Source organism: Melanotaenia boesemani, chromosome 13 (genome assembly GCF_017639745.1).
Source record: "Melanotaenia boesemani isolate fMelBoe1 chromosome 13, fMelBoe1.pri, whole genome shotgun sequence".
NCBI classification, from domain to species: domain Eukaryota; kingdom Metazoa; phylum Chordata; class Actinopteri; order Atheriniformes; family Melanotaeniidae; genus Melanotaenia; species Melanotaenia boesemani.
The window spans coordinates 29,185,933-29,207,112 of NC_055694.1; the positions used below are offsets into that span (position 1 = coordinate 29,185,933).

General features: G+C 41.9%; 2 protein-coding genes across 3 annotated transcripts; one reads left to right on the forward strand and one right to left on the reverse strand.

Annotated features, from left to right (window-relative positions):
- Window positions 1-10,223, forward strand: gpr182 (G protein-coupled receptor 182). 2 transcript variants are annotated; one of them, XM_042005010.1, is made up of 3 exons: window positions 1-80; window positions 1,769-1,931; window positions 4,632-10,223. In XM_042005010.1, the coding sequence occupies exon 3, from the start codon at window positions 4,635-4,637 to the stop codon at window positions 5,724-5,726; it is 1,092 nt and encodes a 363-aa protein (XP_041860944.1). In that variant the 5' UTR covers window positions 1-80; window positions 1,769-1,931; window positions 4,632-4,634; the 3' UTR covers window positions 5,727-10,223. The 2 variants fall into 2 exon arrangements, with proteins under 2 accessions (XP_041860944.1, XP_041860943.1); XM_042005009.1 differs by having other exon boundaries at window positions 2-80; window positions 1,743-1,931.
- A 3,198-nt stretch (window positions 10,224-13,421) lies between these two features.
- LOC121652253 (zinc finger and BTB domain-containing protein 39) lies at window positions 13,422-19,643 on the reverse strand. The gene is made up of 4 exons (XM_042004928.1): window positions 19,533-19,643; window positions 16,701-17,785; window positions 16,267-16,623; window positions 13,422-15,255 (listed from the first exon to the last, which is right to left on the reverse strand). The coding sequence occupies exons 2-4, from the start codon at window positions 17,757-17,759 to the stop codon at window positions 14,302-14,304; spliced, it is 2,370 nt and encodes a 789-aa protein (XP_041860862.1). The 5' UTR covers window positions 17,760-17,785; window positions 19,533-19,643; the 3' UTR covers window positions 13,422-14,301.
- Between the last annotated feature and the right edge of the window lie 1,537 nt (window positions 19,644-21,180).

Here is a 21,180-nt window from a genome sequence, read left to right on the forward strand (position 1 = left end):
TCAGAGGTGGAAGGAGACAAGTGTGTGCTGCAGAAACATAAGAAGACAAACAAGAAATCAGGAGGAACCTGCCCAACGAGGTAGGATACACTTCATTATTCCTCTACGTTTTGAGATGAATCCACCCAGGAAGCATATCTCCATCAGTCTGATTGTCTCTGCAGCAGCAGAAGATAGATAAAGTTTTTGTCATTTTTTTAAAGAAAACCTGAAGTTTCTCGGGTGAAATGAACTCAGTCGTGAGTCTCTGAGCAAACCTACATTTCTATTACAATTTGTTTTTGTTTCAGTAAAGATCAATCATGATTTTAATTTGATCTTTAACATTTAAATATTTATGATTTTATTTTCTAAAAGTGCATTTTAAACTTTCTACTGCATTATGATGCTAGTTAGGACTAAATAATTTTTTATGTCTAAAATTAAGCAAAATGAACATTATTTAATTAATTAATTTATTTATTTATTTGTAAGTTTCTGGGGTCCAGTTGCTGGTAGGCAACATTATACCATAATGGTGCAGAAGAGGAAAAGATACAAGTTACAAAAAAAAAAAGAAAAAATCCAGATTCATTTGTAAAAGTCTTATAAAAGGAAGTCTGTTTAAAGGTTTTATGTCAGGGTCTTGCCTGTAGGCACCATCAGACCATTACTGAACAACCTGTTAACATAAACGTCTAAGCTTCATTTCTTAAACGTTATACAAACATATAAAAACAAAGATCCCAACAATTTACTGAACTAGAATCGAGAGTCAGATTCCAGAGTTTGATCATCGTTGCTTCATTTTATTTAACGTTTCTTTCCTCACATGCATTGCCACCCTCTTTCATGTTGTTGCTCAAAGCTGATGGATCTCCGTGATGCAGTTTTTCTACTCTCTTCTTTCTGAAACAGAGAATGTGGAAAGAAAAATGTGTGGAAATTCTGAGTAATTAAGACAGATTAACTGGTCTACGTTCTACAGAACATGATGTAACTACACCAACATTACATTTATCTTTGTTAAATTATTAAGATCAAAAATGATCAATGATCTGCTTTTTAACACTAAATATATCTAAACACACAAAACCAGCATTTCATGCAGCATGTTGATTCCATCATGGTTCAATGTTGCCTGAAGGCAACATGTGCAATTTTCCATCAGGGCAGCAGTTGGATTTTAAAAAGTTTTGATTATTTAATCAATAAATATCTTGCATTTAACTATCATAAATAAAGGTTTACTCTCCTTATAGTGTGAATATATTTTTCTAGACAAGCAAAGGCAGGAAATGATGTTTTTTGGAAAATAACAACATAATAAAGCTGTTTCCACTTAAAAAGGTTTCATTTTGGCTTCCTGAGAGGCATTTGACAAAGTAGAGCATTGTTATCAGTTCCCTGTTGTTAAAGTAAGCAGAGGTGTTGACATTTTAAAGTTCCTCTTTTAAACTTGTGTAATGACTCCCAGTCTTGCCTGTCCTGCAGGACACAGGATGTGACTACAACTGCTCTTTACGATAAAGGCCATGAAATGATGAATGCTGTGTTTTTCCATTCTGATTTGCTTGCACTACTGATTCATGTAATTTGCATAATCCGCATATTAAAAAGGCTGCGCTGGGGTTGAGACTTTGGAGTTGACATCAGATACTCTGAGTGCTGAACCACTGTCTCTCCCCATCGCGATGTTGATAACCTCAACCTGAGTTCTTTGTGTCTTATTTCATACCTATCATTTTGGTGCCGTGACCCAGATTCCAACATACCCATTCGTTGACAGGAGGAGACCTGAACACCGAAACCTGCGCGGGCAGCCATCATCAGGACGGCTGAGGCTAAGACCTGACGACTAGATTGTCCAACAGGCTGGTGACTTACTTCATGCTCATCCTGCCAGTGGTGGATTGACGGGATCCGTGACTGAGGAAGACACCGAACCAGGAGTGAGTATAAGTGACGCCAGGTTTTACCTGGGAGCAGTCAAAGGGAAAGAAATAACAGACGCCAGGTTAAATCTGGGAGCAGTCTTTGTTATAACATGCCAGACTAGGTCTGGGGCAGTGTTGGTAATACATGCCAAGTGTTCCTGGGAGCAGTGCTATCGATGCCAATTTTTTTTTGGGTCAGTCACCTAGTAGTGCACCAAACTAAGTCTGGGAGCAGCACTATAGGACACGCCAGAAATTTTCTGGGAGCAGTGTAAAAACGCACGCCAGAGAACCCTTGGGAGCAGTGTTAAAGGTAAAGAGTCTGAAAGAAGGCACAGGGATAGAGCCTAGGCAGAAGTGTGTGTAAGTGAGTGACTCTGAGAGTAAGTGCTCGAAGTAGATTTGACTGAAGCATCGCACTGGTGGAAACCTGACAGTGTTAACACAAGCCAGTGGTCTGGTGAAGTAGGTCAATTTGCCTCTCGAGATTAAGGTCATAGTTTCATAACACAACGCAGACCCAATATGGGAAACAGTGAATCTTCAGTCGCCTTAGAGGATGATGTGAAGTACATGAATCAGAGGAATCCAGATAACGTTAAGTTTCTGGAAAATGGGTCCCCAAATATGGGGTGACAGGAAAGTTGAAGGTAGATGAGGGGCAGACAGTAGTAGATAGGTTGGAAGCAAGTGTAAGTGGTAAGACTGGTAAGAAGGCAGACGAGAAAAAGGAGGAGCTGGAATGTGCACACAGATGGTTAGAGGAGTCAATGATTCACAGGGATTATATTAGACAGTCTAAGGAAAGAAAGAAGGGCGAAGAAGCTGCTATGGCAGCTTTTGTAAGACCTGGTGATAACGAGACCGGTCCCGTCTATCCAAGTAGACGGAACCGACCTGTTCAGCCCGCACCAGGCCCCTTGGGTGGAGTTGCTTCGGCCACCCAGGGTACTCCCAGAAGAGGCGGACCACCACCTACTCTGACCCCGACCTCGTCCCCACTTGCATCTCTTACTGCTCCACCAGTAACAGACTCCACACCAAGGCAAGGCAAGGCAGTTTATTTGTATAGCACATTTCATGTACAGGACAATTCAAAGTGCTTTACATAAAACAAAGACATTACAGAGATTTAGAAATAGTAAAAGGCATCAACACAATCACAATAAAATAATAAATTACATTAAAATGATTAAAAGCTAGATAAGTTAAAAAGTTACCGTGCAGATTTCATGCATAGGCGCATGAGAAAAGAAATGTTTTTAACCTGGATTTAAAAATGTCTACATTTGGGGAAAGTTTAATCTCCACTGGCAGTTTGTTCCACTTGTTTGCAGCATAACAGCTAAATGCTGCTTCTCCATGTTTAGTCTGGACTCTGGTTTGGACTAGTTGACCAGAGTCTTTGAATCTAAGAGCTCTGCTAGGTTTATATTCTCTGAACATACTACTACTACATACTACTAACAGACTACTTTTCTTGTGTGACTGTGTGGAATTAATATTTTGCCTAATTATTTAAATTTTTTGGCTAAAAAATTGGCAAATTAGTTGCATTTCTCAGTGGAAAAGAGCTCTGGGCTTATCTGTATAGGAGGATTTGTAAGTTTTTCAATCATAGCAAACAGAGTGCGAGAATTGTTGACATTCCTGTTAATCATTTCAGATAAATGCAGCTCTCTGGCCTTGCACAGCTCATTGTTATAGTTACGCAGGCTTTGTTTGTACAGCTCATAGTGAATTTGAAGTTTATTTTTCCACCATTTCCGCTCAGTTTTTCTGCATTCTCTATTTAGGCTGGTAACCACAGTGGTGTTTCTCCATGGTGTTTTCTGTTTGATCAAAGTGCTCTTGATTCTACCGGTGCAACAACATCCATTACATTCAGGACTTTCAGATTGAAATGATCCAGGAGTCCGTCAACTGACTCTGCACTGGTTGTTGGTAACATAGCTATGGCCTCCATAAACTTAGCACTTGTTCTTTCATTAATGCATGATGGCCTGCATGATAGTCTGGTTTGGGATCTTCCCCAGCTATTCCAGTGTCATTTGAATACATCCAGGGAAGTGTATCAGCCAGGTCTGTAGCGGTCTTGCAGTGTTTCAATCCTCTTCTCCAGCTGTATTATCCTCAAAGAAAGTTGCTCACACTCAGTGCAGCTCACTGATACTGCAGGGTTAGGAGACATCATTCCACTAGTTCTCCGATGGCAATCAACTAAATTTATCAAAAAAGTGTATTTGTTCCAATATATTCGTTACTCTCTGAGTGCTGAACCACTGTCTCTCCCTATCGCGATGGTGATAACCTCAGCCTGAGTTCTTTGTGTCTTATTTCATACCTATCACCTGTGGTTTTCCCTACTTTATAAAGTATTACATCATTCAAATGGATGCAGGATAAAACCTGCTGTGTTGCCTGAAGCCAACTCAGTGCATTAGAGGGTTAAAATATTTTTATCAACTAATGCATTTTCTTTCTCGCAAGATTTTTATTTGTTGGGACTTGTGTTTTGGGTGATAATGATATATTTTGATGAATAACAAATTGCCAGGTCACCAACATGAATCTGATTTCACAAATCAAACCAAACTCTGGAGCCACATTGTACCAGCCCTCTCCTCTTGATTCAGCCTTATGCAATGTCTGAAAACATCATCAGATAACCTCTAAAATAAACCCAAATCACTTTTTTTTCTGCCTTTCCTTCAGACCATGAGTGCCCACGAGCACAACCACTCCCTGGACTTCCTGAATGGGACCCCCTGGTTTGTGTATGAGTGCACGATGCAGCTGAACACCAACCATAGACGCATTGCCCTCTTCCTGCTCTACCTCTTTGTCTTCATGGTGGGCCTGCTGGAGAACCTGGTGGTGGTGTGGGTCAACTGGCGCCGACGCCACTCGGCCAACGGAGTCCTCTTCTGCATCATCAACATGAGCCTGTCAGACCTGATGGTGATTGTGATCCTGCCTTTCTTCATGATGGAGGTGACACTGGACAAAGTCTGGTTGTGGGGCCATTTTCTCTGCAAGGTCACCAACCTCATCTATGTTGTGAACTTCTACAGCAGCTCCTTCTTCCTGGCCTTCATGACCCTGGAGCGTTACCTGTCCCTGACCCGGCCATCGTCAGCTGGCTGCTTCCCGGTGACAGGCCGAAGGCGCTGGCTTCTCTGTGGGGGCCTATGGGCTTTCTCCTTGTTCTTGGCTCTGATGGAGAACATTCATGTCAATCTTCTGGAGTGGGACGAGCCGGGCTGCTACATGCTACCTGAGCAAAACTACACCGAGTGGTTCTTGTCTGTGGCGTTCTTCTGCCTGCTCTTCCAGTTCCTTGGCCCTGCTGCCGTCATCATCATCTGCAACATTCTGATTGGCCGAGCGGTTCGAACGGCACCGGACGTGCAGGGTCGGAGGGACGTGTGGCTGGTACATGTGTACTCTCTTGTGTTCGTGGTGTGCTGGCTGCCCTACCACCTAGTGATGTTCCTGCTGATCATAGACGACCTGAACCCATTTTTGCTCAGCTGCAATACAGTGGAGGCGCTCTACTTCTCTTTTAGTGTGGTGCATAGCCTTTCGCTCTTCCACTGCGTCGCCAACCCTCTGCTCTACAACTTCCTCAGCAAGAGTTTCCGTAACAACCTCATCAACAATGTGATAAACTGCATACCCAGAGAGGGTGTTGCAGACCAGGGGGAGGCCAGGGCAGAGCCCAACACGCCAAACGGAGGGAAGAGAAACTCGGAAAACCAGCGCAAGTTAAGTAACGCCAGCACAAGCCAATCAGATGTGGCATCATAAACAAGATCATGACTGAAACTTTTTTCTTTAATGAATAAAATCTCTTTCTTCTGTGGAGCATCAATATACTCCACTTTAGGTTTTTCTTTTCTTTTCTTTTTTTTTTTGTAGCTTGCATGTGACATTTAAACAGAGCAGAACAGGAAATGTTGATTCTTCTGAGAAGCTGCTCAACTCCCACAGGATCTTTGTTATCTGACAAGCGGAAGAAAAGCTCCACGCCTCCGATCTGCATGAACAAATCTGGACTTATCGGACAGCTGCAACCTCCACGTCCTTTTAAACATCCTCAGATATAAACATATAACTGTTTTAAAGCTAATTAAATCATATCATATATTATTTAATGCATATTTATCTGTCTGGATGCTGATGTAGTAGGCATCTGCTAACTTCTAGGGCTAAGATTAGGATGAGTAAGAACATTAAAAACGCAGACTAACAGAAATCTTATTTCTCTGTCCTGGTGGTCCTGAATCAACTGATCAGTTGATTTCCTGGAGAATAATCAGAGCTCCTCCAGGGTAAGATTTAGGTTTAACCTCTTCTGTACAGGGGCCAAAAAGAGATACTACAGTACAGAAGATGTTTCACACACTAGGAAGCAGCAATTCTACCACGTAGCATACCAAAATGATGGGGAGAAACTCAGCTAAAAGACTACTAAGCATTGGGATCCATCACCAAGAAATTATATGGGAATGTAACAACATTCATGACAACAGCACTGTCCACTTTAGAGCTTCTGATAATTTCTCCACTTGAAGCAAACTACGTAAACAAGGCGTCATATGACTCTGCTAATTACTAAGATGTCTGTCTTGTGACTGTGGGACAAAAACTGGGAGCTAGCAGCCAGAATCAGAAATCATGTCATATTTTTACTAATTTCAGGTTAAAAGTTTTATTCCAGCTCTAAAAACTCTGCTAATGTGTTCTTATATGAATCTGTTTTTCTTTGAATTAATCATGAAGGTTCTAGTAGTTTCCATGGTGATGGAGAGGGTATCATAGTGAAGTATTCACCCTTCCTATCGTTTACAGTCTTGAGCTTCACTTCTTACTGGATCCTCATGGTGTTTCTAAGGTAAATTTAGGGGCAATCCCTGGATTCTCCTGACTGTGACCATTGTTAGAGGTGTCCATCATCAACATCGGCCAATGGCTTCCTGAGATATCTACCTGCATTACACCTCTGTTAAAACACCTGGAAAATTCCTCAAGTTTCTTTTTATCTTCTACTGTTGCTACACATTCCTACAACTACTTTATTCATGCCTTGGACAGCTTTACTCATTACTTACATATAACTATGACTATTTTACTCATTCATAGGACTACTTTCCTCATACCGATCTGCTTTACCCATTCCTTGAACTGCTTACGTATTCATAGGACTACTTTAATTATTCCTAGAAATACTGTTTTACTCATTCCTATGACTATATTACCTATTCGTTGGAATACTTTATTTATTCTTCACTGGATGAATAAAGTATTATTTATTTATTCAGTATTAATATTCACTCAATATTTGGACTGCTTTATTTATTTTTAGGACTACTTACTTATTCCCAAGACTACTTTAGTAATTCCTAGGAATGCTTTACTCATTCCTTGGACTATTATACTTATTCCTACGACTGCTTTATGCATTCGACACTATTCAAATCATTCCTATGGCTACTTTACTTCTTCCTTGGACTACTTTATTTAATCTTAGAACTACTTAACTCATTCCTAGCATTGTTTACTCATTACTATGACAACTTAATCATTCATAGGAACACTTTACTCATTCCTAGGACTACTTTACTAATTCCTTGGTCTATTTTACTCACTCCTAGGACCACTTACTTTTTCCTAAGATTACTTTAATAATTGCTAGAAATACTTTTCTCCTTCCTTGGAATATTATACTTACTCCTATGACTACTTTAATCATTCCTTTGACTACTTTATTCAATTACAGGATGACTGTTCTCATTCCTAGGCCTACTTAACTTATTCCTAGAACTAATTTAGGAATTCCTATGAATGCTTTACTCATTCCTTGGACTATTTTACTTATTCTATAACTAATTTACTCATCACTGGACTATTTTAATCATTCTCAGGCGCTACGATACTCATTACTTTGACAACTGTATTATTTTTATGACTACTTTACTCTGTCTTAGGTCTACTTTACTCAGTCCTAGGGATACTTATTTATTCTGCAGACTATTTAAGGCTAATTTAATCATTCCTAGGACTACTTTACTCATTCCTAGGACCACTTCAAACATTCCTTGTACTATTTTACTAATTCCTAGGACTACTTCCCTTATATCTATGACTACTTTAATAATTCATATGACCACCTTACACATTTGTTGGACTACTTTACTAATTCCTACTTTTCTATTTTCAATAATTAAGGACTATTTTACTAATTCTTAGCACCACTTTACTTATTCCTGGAACTACTTTATTAATTTCTAGGACTACTTTACTCATTCCTACAGCCACTTTCTTATTCCTAGGACAACTTACATAATTCTTAGTACTGCTTTACTCATTCCTAGGACTACGGTACTCACTCTTTGGACTATTTCCTAGTACTGCTTAACTCATTCCTAGGGCTACTTTACTTATTCCTGGGACTATTTTACTAATTCTTAGGACCACTTTACTTATTCCTGGAGCTACTTTATTCATTTCTAGGACTACTTTTCTCATTCCTACAGCCACTTTCTTATTCCTAGGACAACTTACATAATTCTTAGTACTGCTTTACTCATTCCTAAGACTACGGTACTCATTCTTTGGACTATTTCCTAGTACTGCTTAACTCATTCCTAGGGCTACTTTACTTATTCCTGGGACTATTTTACACACTCCTAGGAGTACTTCACATATTCCTGGGACTACTTATTCCTATGACTACTTTAATAATTCTTAAGAATACTTGACCCATTCCTTGGACTACTTTACTTATTTCTACGACTACTTTACTCATCCCTTTGATGACTTTATTCATTCTTAGGACTAATGTACATACACCTAGGACTACTTACTTATTCCTATGAGTACTTTTCTCATTCCTAGGACTGCTTTACTTATTTCTATAACTACTTTATTAATTCCTAGGAATACCTTGCTTATTTCTTGGACTATTTTAATAATTCCTATGATTACTTTACTCATTCACTGGACTATTTTAAACATTCCTAGGACTATGTCACTCATTCCTTTGACTACTTTATTCATTCTTAGGACTACTTCACTCATTTCTAGGGCTACTTTACTCATTCCTGTGAATATTATTTATTCATAGGACTATTTTCCCCATTCTTAAGACTATTTTACTCATTCCTATCACTACTTACTTGTTCTTAGGAGTACTTTCATAATTATTTTGGAATACATTACTCATTCTTTGGACAATTCTATTAATTTTTAGGACTACGCTACTCATTCCTTGGACTACTTACATATTCCCCAGACTAGTTTTAATATTTATTAGGAATACTTTAATATTTACTCAACTATTTGACTAATTCCTATGACGACTTTAAGAATTCTTATGACTATTTTACTCATTCTTAGCACTACTTTAATAATTCTTATGACTTTTTTTACTCATTCCTAGGACTACTTTAGTGATTCCTAGGACTACTTTCCGCATTCCTTGGACTACTTCACTCATTTCTAGTTGTACTTATTTATTTGTAGGACTATTTTACTTATTCCGAGGACACTTTCACTCATTCATACTGTACTAAATCCCAAGATACTTCTTTAATTAATGACTACTCTACATATTCTGAGGACCACTTAACTATATCCAACAACTGCTTTAGTACTTCTGTGGACTACTTCAATAATTCCCTAAGACTATTTTAATCATTTCTAGGACTACTTGACTTATCTCTAGGACTACTTTACACATTTCTTGGCTATTTTACTCATTCCTAGGAGTACTTTCTTAATTCGAGACTACTTTTGTCTTTCCTAGGACTACATTACTAATTAGTAGGAATACTTCACTAATTCTGGATTACTTTACTAATTCCTAGGACTCATTGACTCAGTCATAGGAGTACACATTGGTTGAAACATCATAATCAGCAGCAGATCTTTTTCAAAACTATCTGGATGGATTCGAGTCTTTTTTTTCTTCTTCTTTCAGTGCTCAAGAGAACAACATGATTTAATTAAAGCAGTATTTATAAGTCATGCTTTGATCTGATATTTGCGACAGTTTAACTAGAGTTTCAACTGGAATAGTAGACAGCAGTGCTTCTCAAACCTTTTTCAGCCAAGTACCCTCAAACTAATGCAAATCTTTTCTGGTTGTAAACAGGTAAACAACGCAGTGCCATGACCATTTTTTTTTTTTTTTTAATATTTGTATCTTTAATTACAAATTTTAATAGAAATACATGTTTCCAACATTCTAAATGACAATAATCCATGACTAAATTTGTGTTAAACCTTTTTTTTTATCAATAAAAACGTGTGGGTAAATATCATCTATCAATGTCTGGAACAAAAGCAACAAGTTGTGGATTTCCACTCTCGTCTGTGGATTCATTCAGATGGAGTGAAAAGGTCTGTTTAGCAGAGTCTGTTCCCATTTTATCTGTCCTGCAGCAAACTGTGTCATCAGAGCCAGATTTGAGTTTTTGTCCATCATCGTCTCTGCAGAACAGCAGCAGTAGCAGGAGGAGGTCTTTACACATCATCAGGTTTTTATCTGCTCTTAGCTCCCAGCAAGACAACATAGAAGAAAAATCCAGGGCTTCAGATGATGTATTGGAGGATTTTAGCATGGAGCCTTCAGTGAACGTCTTCCTAAAAAAGTCAGGTGTCTTCTCAGTATGACGGGTGGTGTTTCTGGAAGATCCTGCTGGAGATGTTCTGGCTTCATGCTGCTGTTAGCTACTTTCTACCCTCATCAGAATCATGGGTAGCAGTTCATAGACCGAAATCCCAATGAAACATTTTCACCATGATACTGACAGACAGTGGTGCTGCCAGGAATTCAGGGCCCTTTATTTTGTGTCTTATCTCACTCCTTTCTCTCTGTCCTTTAATGACCGGTAGGTTAATAAACGGCTCCAGTTCTTGCAAACCTCTCCTGACAAAGAAACAGGACCAAACCATTTCATGCCCTTTTATAGGAGTGGTTGGTCAACATCAATATTTATCTATTTATTTTTTGTTTAGCAGTTTACTGCCAAAAAACAAATGAAATAATTGAGATAATTTATTTTACTGCTTTATTTTGTTATTATCTTTGAATAATGGATATATTATTTCTAATGAAGGTTTAATAGTTTTCTTATATATTTTGCATATCTTTTGGGCCCCTGTCAAGTCGTGGGCCCCTGCTGACAGACTTTTACTGGCTTTACTTTCACCCTCTTTGGTTCTTGACAGGTTTTCGGCATCGATGCTATGATTTAACCAGGTTTCAGGTGATTAAATTATCTGGTTTGATCTGGATAAGTCAGAAATCCTGGTATGAAGATGATCTGTGTTTGTTAGACTAAACTAAAAATAATTTTAAACTTATAAGCTTATATTTGGTTTATTGAAAAGTTTATTACACTATTATTAATTTTTAACATGGAGACTATTTATATAGTTATACTATTTATATATAAATATATATGTACTCCCATTTAATAAAAAAAAATGGTGTACAGAAACAAATTTACTATGTTTGGACTGGAAGTCTCAGGGTCATGATTGGAGACCCCCAGATGACATAACTGAAAACTTGTGGGACTTCCAGATCCAGATTGATAAACTGGTGATGGCTGCAGCAGAGAATGATGTAGAGATCCTGAACAACAGAAACATCGAAAAGGAAGACGAGAAGCTGGAAAGCACCAGCAACTGAGGGCCATGACTTCCAAACTGGGAGAGTGGCTCTAACAGATCATTGTTATCAGACAGGGATAAAAATCTGTTTAATATGATTTCTTACATCAGATTTCTGCTCATGTGGATCATAGAGGAGCAGTGATGTTCAGCCATGAAGAGGTGGTTTTAACAGACTTTACCTATTATTGATATGAAAGGATCAAACATTTAAAATGAAATTTTAAAATGACAGTTTCATCTTTGTAATTTAGATCTGACAAATGAACAAAAAAAAAACAAAAAAAAAAAAAACATGATGTTTAAAGGTAAATTTTTTTTTTTTTTTTTTTTTTTTTTTAAGGTTTATTAAAGGTAAATTTAAATAATATGACTTCCTCTTTGTCCTTTCTCTGATGAAGGACAGCAGTCTGTCTCAGGGTAGTAGTTTAGGGGGTTTAAATGACTAAATGTAGAAACATCCACTGAATATTTACTTTATATTTCAGTGGGTGTGAAACAGAAATAAAAGCTCTCCAGACATGGTCTGAAACAAGGATGTTTTTATTCTTCATCTTCAGTTTCCTCCATGTGTGCTTTTCCTCAGTGGGATTGAACCTACATAAAACTCAGATTTGAATCTATTCACCAATATTTTAACTCACATGCTCCAGTTTTACATCCAGACTAGTGAATTCCAACTTTCACATTGACTCTGGCAGCAGTTTTCTCCCATGATGCTGTGGAACGCCATCAGGTAATCCAGAACCTTTTACCAAGGCTTTATGTCAGCCCTATCTGGCTGCACTGGCTCCCTATTCATTACAGAGTGCTTTATAAAATTCTGGTTTCAACACATAGCGCTCTAACTGATCAAGCAAGTTTAAAGCGGTGACCTTTTGCAGCCCTAAGTTCCCAGCAAGTCCCTGAGATCACTTGATCAGGTTTTGCTTCTTGTGAAGCAAACTCAGCTGAAAACCAAAGCTGGCAGAGCCTTTGCAGCAGTGGTTCCTTCCCTCTGCAGCTCCTTTCCTCTTAGCCTGAGATATGCAGAACCGGTGATCTCATTTTAAAAGGAGCTAAAAAAAAATGCATCTTTTTAATCTTGCTTTGTTTTGTTTTATGTCTCCTGTGTTGTTTTTGTTTAAATGTGAAGCACTTTGTGATTTTTACCTTGAAAAGAGCTATATAAATTAACTTTTACCTTAACTTGATGCATCTCTCTCTTTAGCAGCAGCAACAATCTTCCCTTTTCCCCAGAATTCCTCCTCATATTCCTTGTACGCTGCTATTAGAACTTCTCATTACAATATGGGAAATAACTGGCAGCTTTTTGTCAGTAGTTGCCATGGTGACTACAGGTATCACAACTACATTGATGATTGATTTTTGTTATGGTTTCTAACTCTGGATAATGATACTCAGAGTGGATAAAAGCAACTCTTAGCCCCTGATCTTAATGGTCTCTACTTAGTCTGTTTCACAAATCCATCTTTAAGCCATGACTTACACTTACAGCTTTTACAGATAAAAGCTGCTTCAGTGTGATGGTGGACTAATGTCAAAGACTGTTGGAATGTTTATTTTTACTAACCTCTCTCCTTCACAGCTCATCTTTCTGCAGCGTCATCTTCAACAGTTTAGAGGAGACCGCAAGATAAAAAAAAGGGTTTTTCAGGCTACAGCTGGGACAATGGGAGGAAAAGTCTGATTTCACAGGAGCAGAGGTCAAAAGACCTGAAAGAAGAATTGTTCCAGCTCTTTTTGACCTCTGCTCCTGTAAAAGCACGACTCAGTTTTTGAAATCCTGACCACGGATGTTTTTCAAAGAATAATTCAGACTAGCTCTTCCTTAATTTTATTTTGTTCAATATACACGACTTTACAAACACACGTGTATAAAAGGCATAAAAAAGATAAATAGTTCAGCTGTCATAAATATGAGTCAAGACAAAATATCACTAAGAAATGTAGAGACAGGCACTTAAAGATCATAAAGAGCTTCAGATGCAACAAACAAAACACACCGTGTTTATGGTTCTCTGAAGATAAAATACTAAATGTAAACTGACATGTCATCACAGTTTTACTGGAGATGGAAAAAATAAAAAAAACTAGAAAATTAGAAAGTTGATGCTACAGAGAGGAGCTACTTTAATAACAGTGCTATCAGTCACCAGCAACATAAACCTGCAGAAACACTGCCATCGGCTGGTTCTTTAGAGGTTCTGTCCTCACATCCACAATCTGCAGGCGTATGCTCAGATCTCAACAAAGCATCAGGTTAAAACGATATCTGGAGGATGACATCAACAGGTTAGAGGGGTAGATTTCTGATGACGTCGGCCATTAGGAGGAAAAAACAACTGGAAATGTCTCAGATTTTTCAGTTGCTGAAGTCTACCCCCTTCTTAAAGAGCAACAGAAATAATAAAATGAATTTCAGCTACAGTTTAGACACAAGGACAAGATTTCTGATTCCCAGCTTCATTCAAATAAACATTTCTCTTTGCTTTTGTTTCAGTTTGCAGCCTGAACAATTTGTTAAAAATCCTAACAACAAAAATACTGAGTCAGACATTTCAGTGACTGATTATTAGAAACATTTCTGGGTTCTGGAAAATCTGAAGATCCCATGTTGTCATAAATATGTCCCACACTGAAAATGATGTTCAACTGCAGTTCTAAATGATCCTCTGCACCCTCAGATCCATTTAGACCCTCAGGTCTCCACGGTGGGCAGCGGTTCTTTGGAGTGGTCGTTGTACATGAATGTCTGCTCAATATTGAAGTCTGGGGGCAGGTGGTCCTTGTGGAGCTCCATGTGGGATGACACTAGCTTCAGGGTGGAGAAGTAGAGGCCGCAGACGGTGCAGTGGTACATGAGGGCGCCGGCGTGCGTCTTCAGGTGGCAGATCATGGTGGAGCGACCTCTGAAGAAGCGCAGACACACCTTACACTGGTAGGGTTTCTCCCCCGTGTGGATCCGGAGGTGGTACGTGAACTCCCCGGAATGAGCAAAGCGTTTACCACAGTAGCGACACCGGTACCACTTCCCACGTATGCCTGCTGCCCCGGTTCCCCCTTCATGCCTTGAGCTCCCGTTGGTCAGCGCCTCTGAAGACAAGCTGGGGACCGGGCCCTGAAAGAACTTCTCTGGTAGACTGAAGCCAGTTCCCAGACCCAAACCCAGGCTGTTCATCTTACTGAGCCCACCAGTGTCAAGTGGAGAAGAGGAGGAGGAGGGGGCAAGATCCAGAGACTCGCTGCCTTTACGTCTGCCTGACCAGCTGTGGCCCCGCGGGGCCCCTGCAATCCCTGGAGCCTCACTGCTGTGCAGGCTCAGGTGTGACTGAAAGGTGGAGGTGGAGCAGAAAGTCTGTGGACACAGGAAACACTGCAACTCCTCCACCCCAACTCCGTCTGACCCCGATCTGTGGGCCCTCAGCACCAGTTGCTCCTTTGCTGCCGCCTCCTGGGCGTGCTCCGCCATGTGTCGGTCCAACTTGGGGCGCTCTACGAAGCAGCGGACGCAGTGTGGGCAGGAAAAAACAGGCAACGAGAGGTGGGCGAGGACGTGCCACAGCAGAGAGCAGAGAGAAAGCTGGGGGAGGTGGCAGATCCCACAGGTGAGGGTCTGGACACAGACGTGGCTCAGCAGGTGGTCCCGGACAGTCTGCAGAGAGACATCACACACACAGGTGAGACTACAGATGTCAGCATTCTGGATTATATTGCTACTAAAGATAATAATCACAATTATTCTGCATTCTTTCCCAACACAATAAAAACGTAAAATCTCATGAAAACTCCCTATAGGTCTTTATTTTATTTATTTCTATCTTTTGGTGTCAATATATAAAGAAATAATATAGAAACAAAGTAAAGTAACCAAGAAGTCTCATTCCAACTAATTCCCTTCTGCTGTGTGAAGAATAAATAAATGCTACAAATTAACTCTGGATTTCTCTCACAGGAAACAGACGGAAAAGGCTGCAGGATCTCTACCTGGACTTAGGAGTCTTCTTTCTGGAAACTTCACTATAAAAATGTTTTTGAACATATTTTTTCAAGCTGAGTAGAGAATTTAGAAACACAGCTAAAGCTTCCAGCTGTAATTTGGCAGAATAGATGCTGCCTGACACACAAATAATACTGGAACAGTGGAGAAAAACAAACAAGACCACATATCTGGAATTACATATGTTTTATTTTACAGACCATTGCACACTGTCGACTAAAAGGCATCGAACTCACAAGGCTGATGTAACGCAGTTATTTCTGAATGAAACAACACTTGCTGCATTCAGCAGATGTTAGCAAGCCTCATGCTGCATCTGGGAGATGTTAGTATGCGATGTTAGCACGCGATGAACCTAACACCATCTGGATTCAGGTTTCTGAAATCCTCAAAATAAACCAATGATTCAAATCAAACAAGTTGCCCAGAGGCAGCCGCCCCACCCCCCAAAGGCAGAGGGCCCGCAACATGCCTAGGAGGACCAGGCCCCCCCAAACAGCCACCAAGCCACCCGGGTTGTAGGCCAGCACACACCCCGATGTTCCAGCCGCACACTGGAGTGAATTTTTATTGGCCATGATTTGAAGCTGAATGAATCTGCTCAGTAAATTTCAGATGTCAACGCATGACACATAATGACCTTTAAAACGTCTGCCTTGAACTCACCTGGAAGACTTTACTGAGGGTCGAGGAACACACTGCGCACTGCAGCTCTGAGTTGGGGGCTTGGCCGGTGGTCAGTGCCCCCTGTGGGATGCTATAGGTGGAGGCAGTCTGGTGGTGGTGGCGCAGCAGTTTTTTCAGGCTGCACAGCTGCAGGTTACACATGTCACAAGTGAAGAGCTGAACCCCGACGTGGGACAGGGAGTGGGACACAGCGTCAGTGTGGTTCTCGAAAGAGGCCTCACACACCCTGCAGAGCCCCCGCTCTGTCAGGTGGGTCTCACAGTGTCTCCTGATGGCAGCAGGGTCTGCAGGGAGAGGCGCTGAGCAGACGTTACAGGACAACATGTTCCCTGAAACCTACAGGTGGAGAAAAGATAGTTTCAGCAGAACAGATGCACACCATAAAGACCTTACAGTTGAACCATAGTCCTTACCTGGCTGCTGATGCTGTTCTCCACACAAACAAGGTCATCTTCATCATCTTCCTCATCTCCCTCCTCCATGAAGTTTTCATCATCACTCAGCTCTATGATCTCCCCCCCAAACTCCTCTGTTCCCTCCATCCCTTCTCTCTGCTCCCCCATCTCAACCTCACCAAACACCACCCTGCCATCCTTCTGTACATCCACCACGCCCTCCTCCACCGACCCCACCCTGACAGAACCGAGAGGCTCCCCTGAGGAAGAGGACGAGGTGCAGGCCTCGGCTCTGAGTTGAGCGGAAGAGTCTGGGAAGGAGCAGGAGTCAGAGGCTGCAGGATTCCTGTTCAAAGTCAGAGAGCTGCCGGCATTCTCTGAAATCATCCCATTGTTTGTGCTCCCTCCTACACCCCCATCCTCTATACCTGGCTCAGTCTTCAGATGAAGAACATCCTGACTGGTTAAAAGATGATCCATATGTGGCATGACATCTTCTGCCTTCAGGTTCAGAGACGGACCCGGAGCTTCACCGTCCAGCCTGGACATCCTTGTCTGGAAAAGAGGAGAGGAGGGGGCGGCAGACGGACCTGCTGATGAGGACAGAGAGGAACAGGAAGTGGCCGAGGAGCAGACAGACGACGCAGACATGGTGGTAGGAGCAGTGACCATGCTCGAATCAATGCCGACTTTAGATTTGTCAGAAACAGCCTGCAGGTCAGGGAAGGTGGCGTGGCACGCCTTCACCAGCTCGCCCACGCCAAGCCGCTCCGCCAGCTCGTACAGAACCCCGACGTCGATCAGATCCGTCAGAATCTGTCCTGTATACACAAACGTCAACACCTTCTCCAAGTTGGACGGAGAGATGAACTCCAGGGAGAAGGCGGCCGGAGCTGGAGCACGGGTGAACAGGTCATGGAAGTACGTCCCAGCACAGGCCAAAACTACGCGGTGCGCCGCAAACGTCCGATTTCCCACCTGTAGAAACACATCGCAGTACTGACGCGTCTGCCGGTAGCTGTTGAGCTCGGCCAGCAGGCTGGCAGCATGACAGTTACCCTGCAGCTGGATCCGCATCCCTGCTGCTGACGGATAGGGAGGACCTAAAGGGATACACAAGAAACACGAAAAACAAACTCAGACAAACAGCTTCCATACGTCAGGAAATAGAAATGTTATTGAAGGAAAAACTGGGATGGTTATTTCTATAAGGCTGGATCATCAAAGTGAGAGTTCTCCATCACTGTGGCTTAAATTTGTCTAAGCTGAGTTACCATGATAACAGTACTGGTTAACTAGTCAGACCCAGACCAGGCTAACTTACTCACTGACTGACTGACTCACACTCCCTCTCTCCCCTTCCTTCCTTTCTTTCTTTCTCTTTGACGGTGGGGATGTGGGTCCCGAAGGAGCCTCTGGTTGGTAATAGCCTCATCACTCCTCAGGCTCTGGACTCTGAAAGCCTAAGATCCAGACTAAGGGAGGGGGTCTGTGTGAAGCTCGGTGATCTGCTAAGGCTTTCTACTACACATTTGTCCAGGCTGCTCAACATCAAGTCCAGCAGACTGTTGACCAGTCTGGCTCTTTAGGCTCTTGGGGACTTTTAGGGATTAGGAGTACAGTTTTCTTTTTGTTTGTTTATTTATGGTCCATGGTATTCTGCGAGGAACAAAGAGGTGTACACACTTGTTAACTTCCTTTCAGGTTAGGCAAAGCTAGTTGAGGGGTGTGGGGACGGTGGACATGGTGATGATGTTGACAGGGAGGCTGGAGCTTGAGTTTTACAGACTTACTGAAAGGATTGATGCATTTGGGGGGGGGGGTGCGGGATGTGCTGTGTGTGAGAGGACTGTTTTTGCATTTCTGAGGGTTGTTGGTTCTGTAGTTTCTAAGTACTGTTAGGTGTGAAAGGTTTGAAATTTGTTTATTAATGATTTATATTTTGTGTTTCGAGTTTTTTTTTTTTTTTGTTGTTGTTGTTGTTGGTTTAAGTTTCTTCTCTTTTGCTTTGTTGTTGGTGTTGTGGTCATTTTAATAAAAGTGTTTTTGAAACTTTCTCTCTTTCTGTACTGCACCAATTCACAAAAAGTCCTCCCAAGACATTTTACAGACTCAATTCAAGCAAATCCACATTGCTCCAATTTATAACAACTGTTTTCACACCAGCCAGTTCGTAAAACAAACAATTACCTAGCTGAGGAAACCAACCGAATATTTAAGTCGTCTCAAAGAAAGTCTAACAGGTCAAAATTGGGACTCTTTAAACAGCGCGAGTCACGCTGCTTACATGATAATATTAAAGCCTATTAGAAAAACCACATTACAGCATTTTTTATTTTTTAAATAAATACAAACCTTATCATTGCAAAAGTAAAATATATGCAACACGTGGCAACAGGGATGTCTCTAAGAAGCTGATGGAGCTCTGAATCTGGACGTGTAAATCTGGCTCTCCTGTGTTGTGTGTTCGAGGTGGGTGTTTGGTTGGCTATGATAACTGCACAAATGTGATTCAAAGACAGCCTGGAAGCAATGATTTTTGAGATCAATCTCCTGACAGCAGTCTGAAAATCCCCTGATGATAAACGGCTGATGGTTTCAATTTCAACAGGAAGGTACATGCTGATATTTATCTCGGGATTTCCAGTTTATGATGAATGTGGGAATGTTTAATTTCCCCGGAGCTCCGTGTGTGTTTCCTGTTTCAGTAATCAGGATCAGCTGCATAAAAGCAGTCGGTGCTAAGACATTTTTCATGCAGCCAGGAACATCCTGTTAATTCACCAACAGCTCAGACATATAACACTCCATCTTCACCACAAACACCACCCGTCCCGGTTCTCCACTCACCCGTTCACATATGTGAAACTGTCTCCGCTCCTCGGCTGTTTTCAGACGGACTTAGCTGCTACAACCGACAGACACAATCGCTCGGACTCTCCGTCGCATTTTAGTGACGTATGTCAACAAAATAAGTGACGTCGCCCTCTACAGGTCAAAGGCGAAAGATGCAAGATGTTAATTTTTTTACATGCTCCATCAGTGAAATGTAAACCAAATCACTCCAAGACTGTGCACATATAAAAAATATGTCTGACTAATAAAAACTTAAAATAGCAATAAAATAAGGGTAAGAATACTAGCAAAACACAAGTCTGGAAAGAATGATGGGATGTACAGAAGTATATACAGGACTATGTTAAAGAGATGGTAGGTAAAATATCCAATATGGAGAATTGCAGGCCTAAATTGCGGCTCAAAACATCCCCATAATGACAACAAATCATGGACCCAGGTTTTGCTTGCCCGGACGTGGGTCACCGGGGCCCCCCTCTGGAGCCAGGCCTGAAGGTGGGGCATGGGGGCGAGCGCTTGGTGGTCGGGCCTTGGCCCATGGGGCTCAGTCGGGCTCAGTCCGAAAGGGTGACAGGGGCCCCCCCTCACGTGGGCTCACCATCTGCAGGAGGGGCCATAGCAGTCGGGTGCAGTGTGAGCTGGGCGGCTGCCAGAGGCAGGGACCCTGGCGGTGTAATCCTTGGCTGCAGAAGCTAGCTCTAGGGACATGGAATGTCACCTCTCTGGTGGAAGGAGCCTGAGCTGGTGCAAAGGTTGAGCGGTTCTGGCTAGATAAAGTTGGACTCACCCCGACACACGGCTTGAGCTCTCGGCCCACTGTCCTTGAGAGGGGCTGGACCTTCTTCTATTCTGGAGTTGCTCCCGGTGAGATGCGCCGAGCAGGTGTGGGCATGCTCAGTGCACCCCGACTTGGCGCCTGTGCGTTGGGGTTTACCCCGGTGGACGAAAGGGTAGCCTCCCTCCGCCTTCAGGTGGGGGGACGGGTGCTGACTGTTTGTGCAATTTAGAGTACCCACCCTTTTTGGAGTCCTTGGAGGGGGTGTTGGAAAGCACTCCTTCCGGGGAGTCCCTTGTTCTGCTGGGGGACTTCAATGCTGACGTGGGCAATGACAGCAAGACCTGGAGGGGCTTGATTGGGAGGAACGGCCCTCCTAATCTGAATCCGAGTGGTGTTTTGTTGTTGGACGTCTGTGCTCGTCATGGATTGTCCATAACATACACCTTGTTCAGGCATAAGAGTGTCCACATGTGCACTTTGTAGTTGTATCATCGGACTTGCGGCCGCATGTCTTGGACACTCGGGTGAGGAGAGGGGTGGAGCTGTCAACTGAACACCACCTGGTGGTGAGTTGGCTCAGATGGTGGGGGAGGATGCTGGTCAAGCCTGACAGACACAAGCATGTTGTGAGGGTCTGTTGGCAATGTCTGGCGGAGTCCCCCCCCCCTTTTTTTTTTTTTTAAACCTGTCCTGTCCAGCATCATAGCAGGCAAAATGATAATCTGGTTGCTGTATCGTGCTGAACAAATATGCTCTGCCAAGGAGAGGCCTATGGGTAAGGCTCCTCTTGATAACCTGATTCATTTATTTATTTATTTACTTTGAATCACGAAATCTATGTAATCTTGCTGGACCTGACCGGAG

What these genes read in the sequence shown, in the direction of transcription:
- LOC121652253 (XM_042004928.1), bottom strand. Translation starts at nt 17,759, where the DNA reads ATGCGGATCCAGCTGCAGGGTAACTGTCATGCTGCCAGCCTGCTGGCC. An exon ending in AGAACAGCATCAGCAGCCAG is followed by an intron (nt 16,624 to 16,700) that starts GTAAGGACTATG and finishes CTCCACCTGTAG; the next exon opens with GTTTCAGGGAACATGTTGTC. An exon ending in CCCTCAGTAAAGTCTTCCAG is followed by an intron (nt 15,256 to 16,266) that starts GTGAGTTCAAGG and finishes GTCTCTCTGCAG; the next exon opens with ACTGTCCGGGACCACCTGCT.
- gpr182 (XM_042005010.1), top strand. Translation starts at nt 4,635, where the DNA reads ATGAGTGCCCACGAGCACAACCACTCCCTGGACTTCCTGAATGGGACC.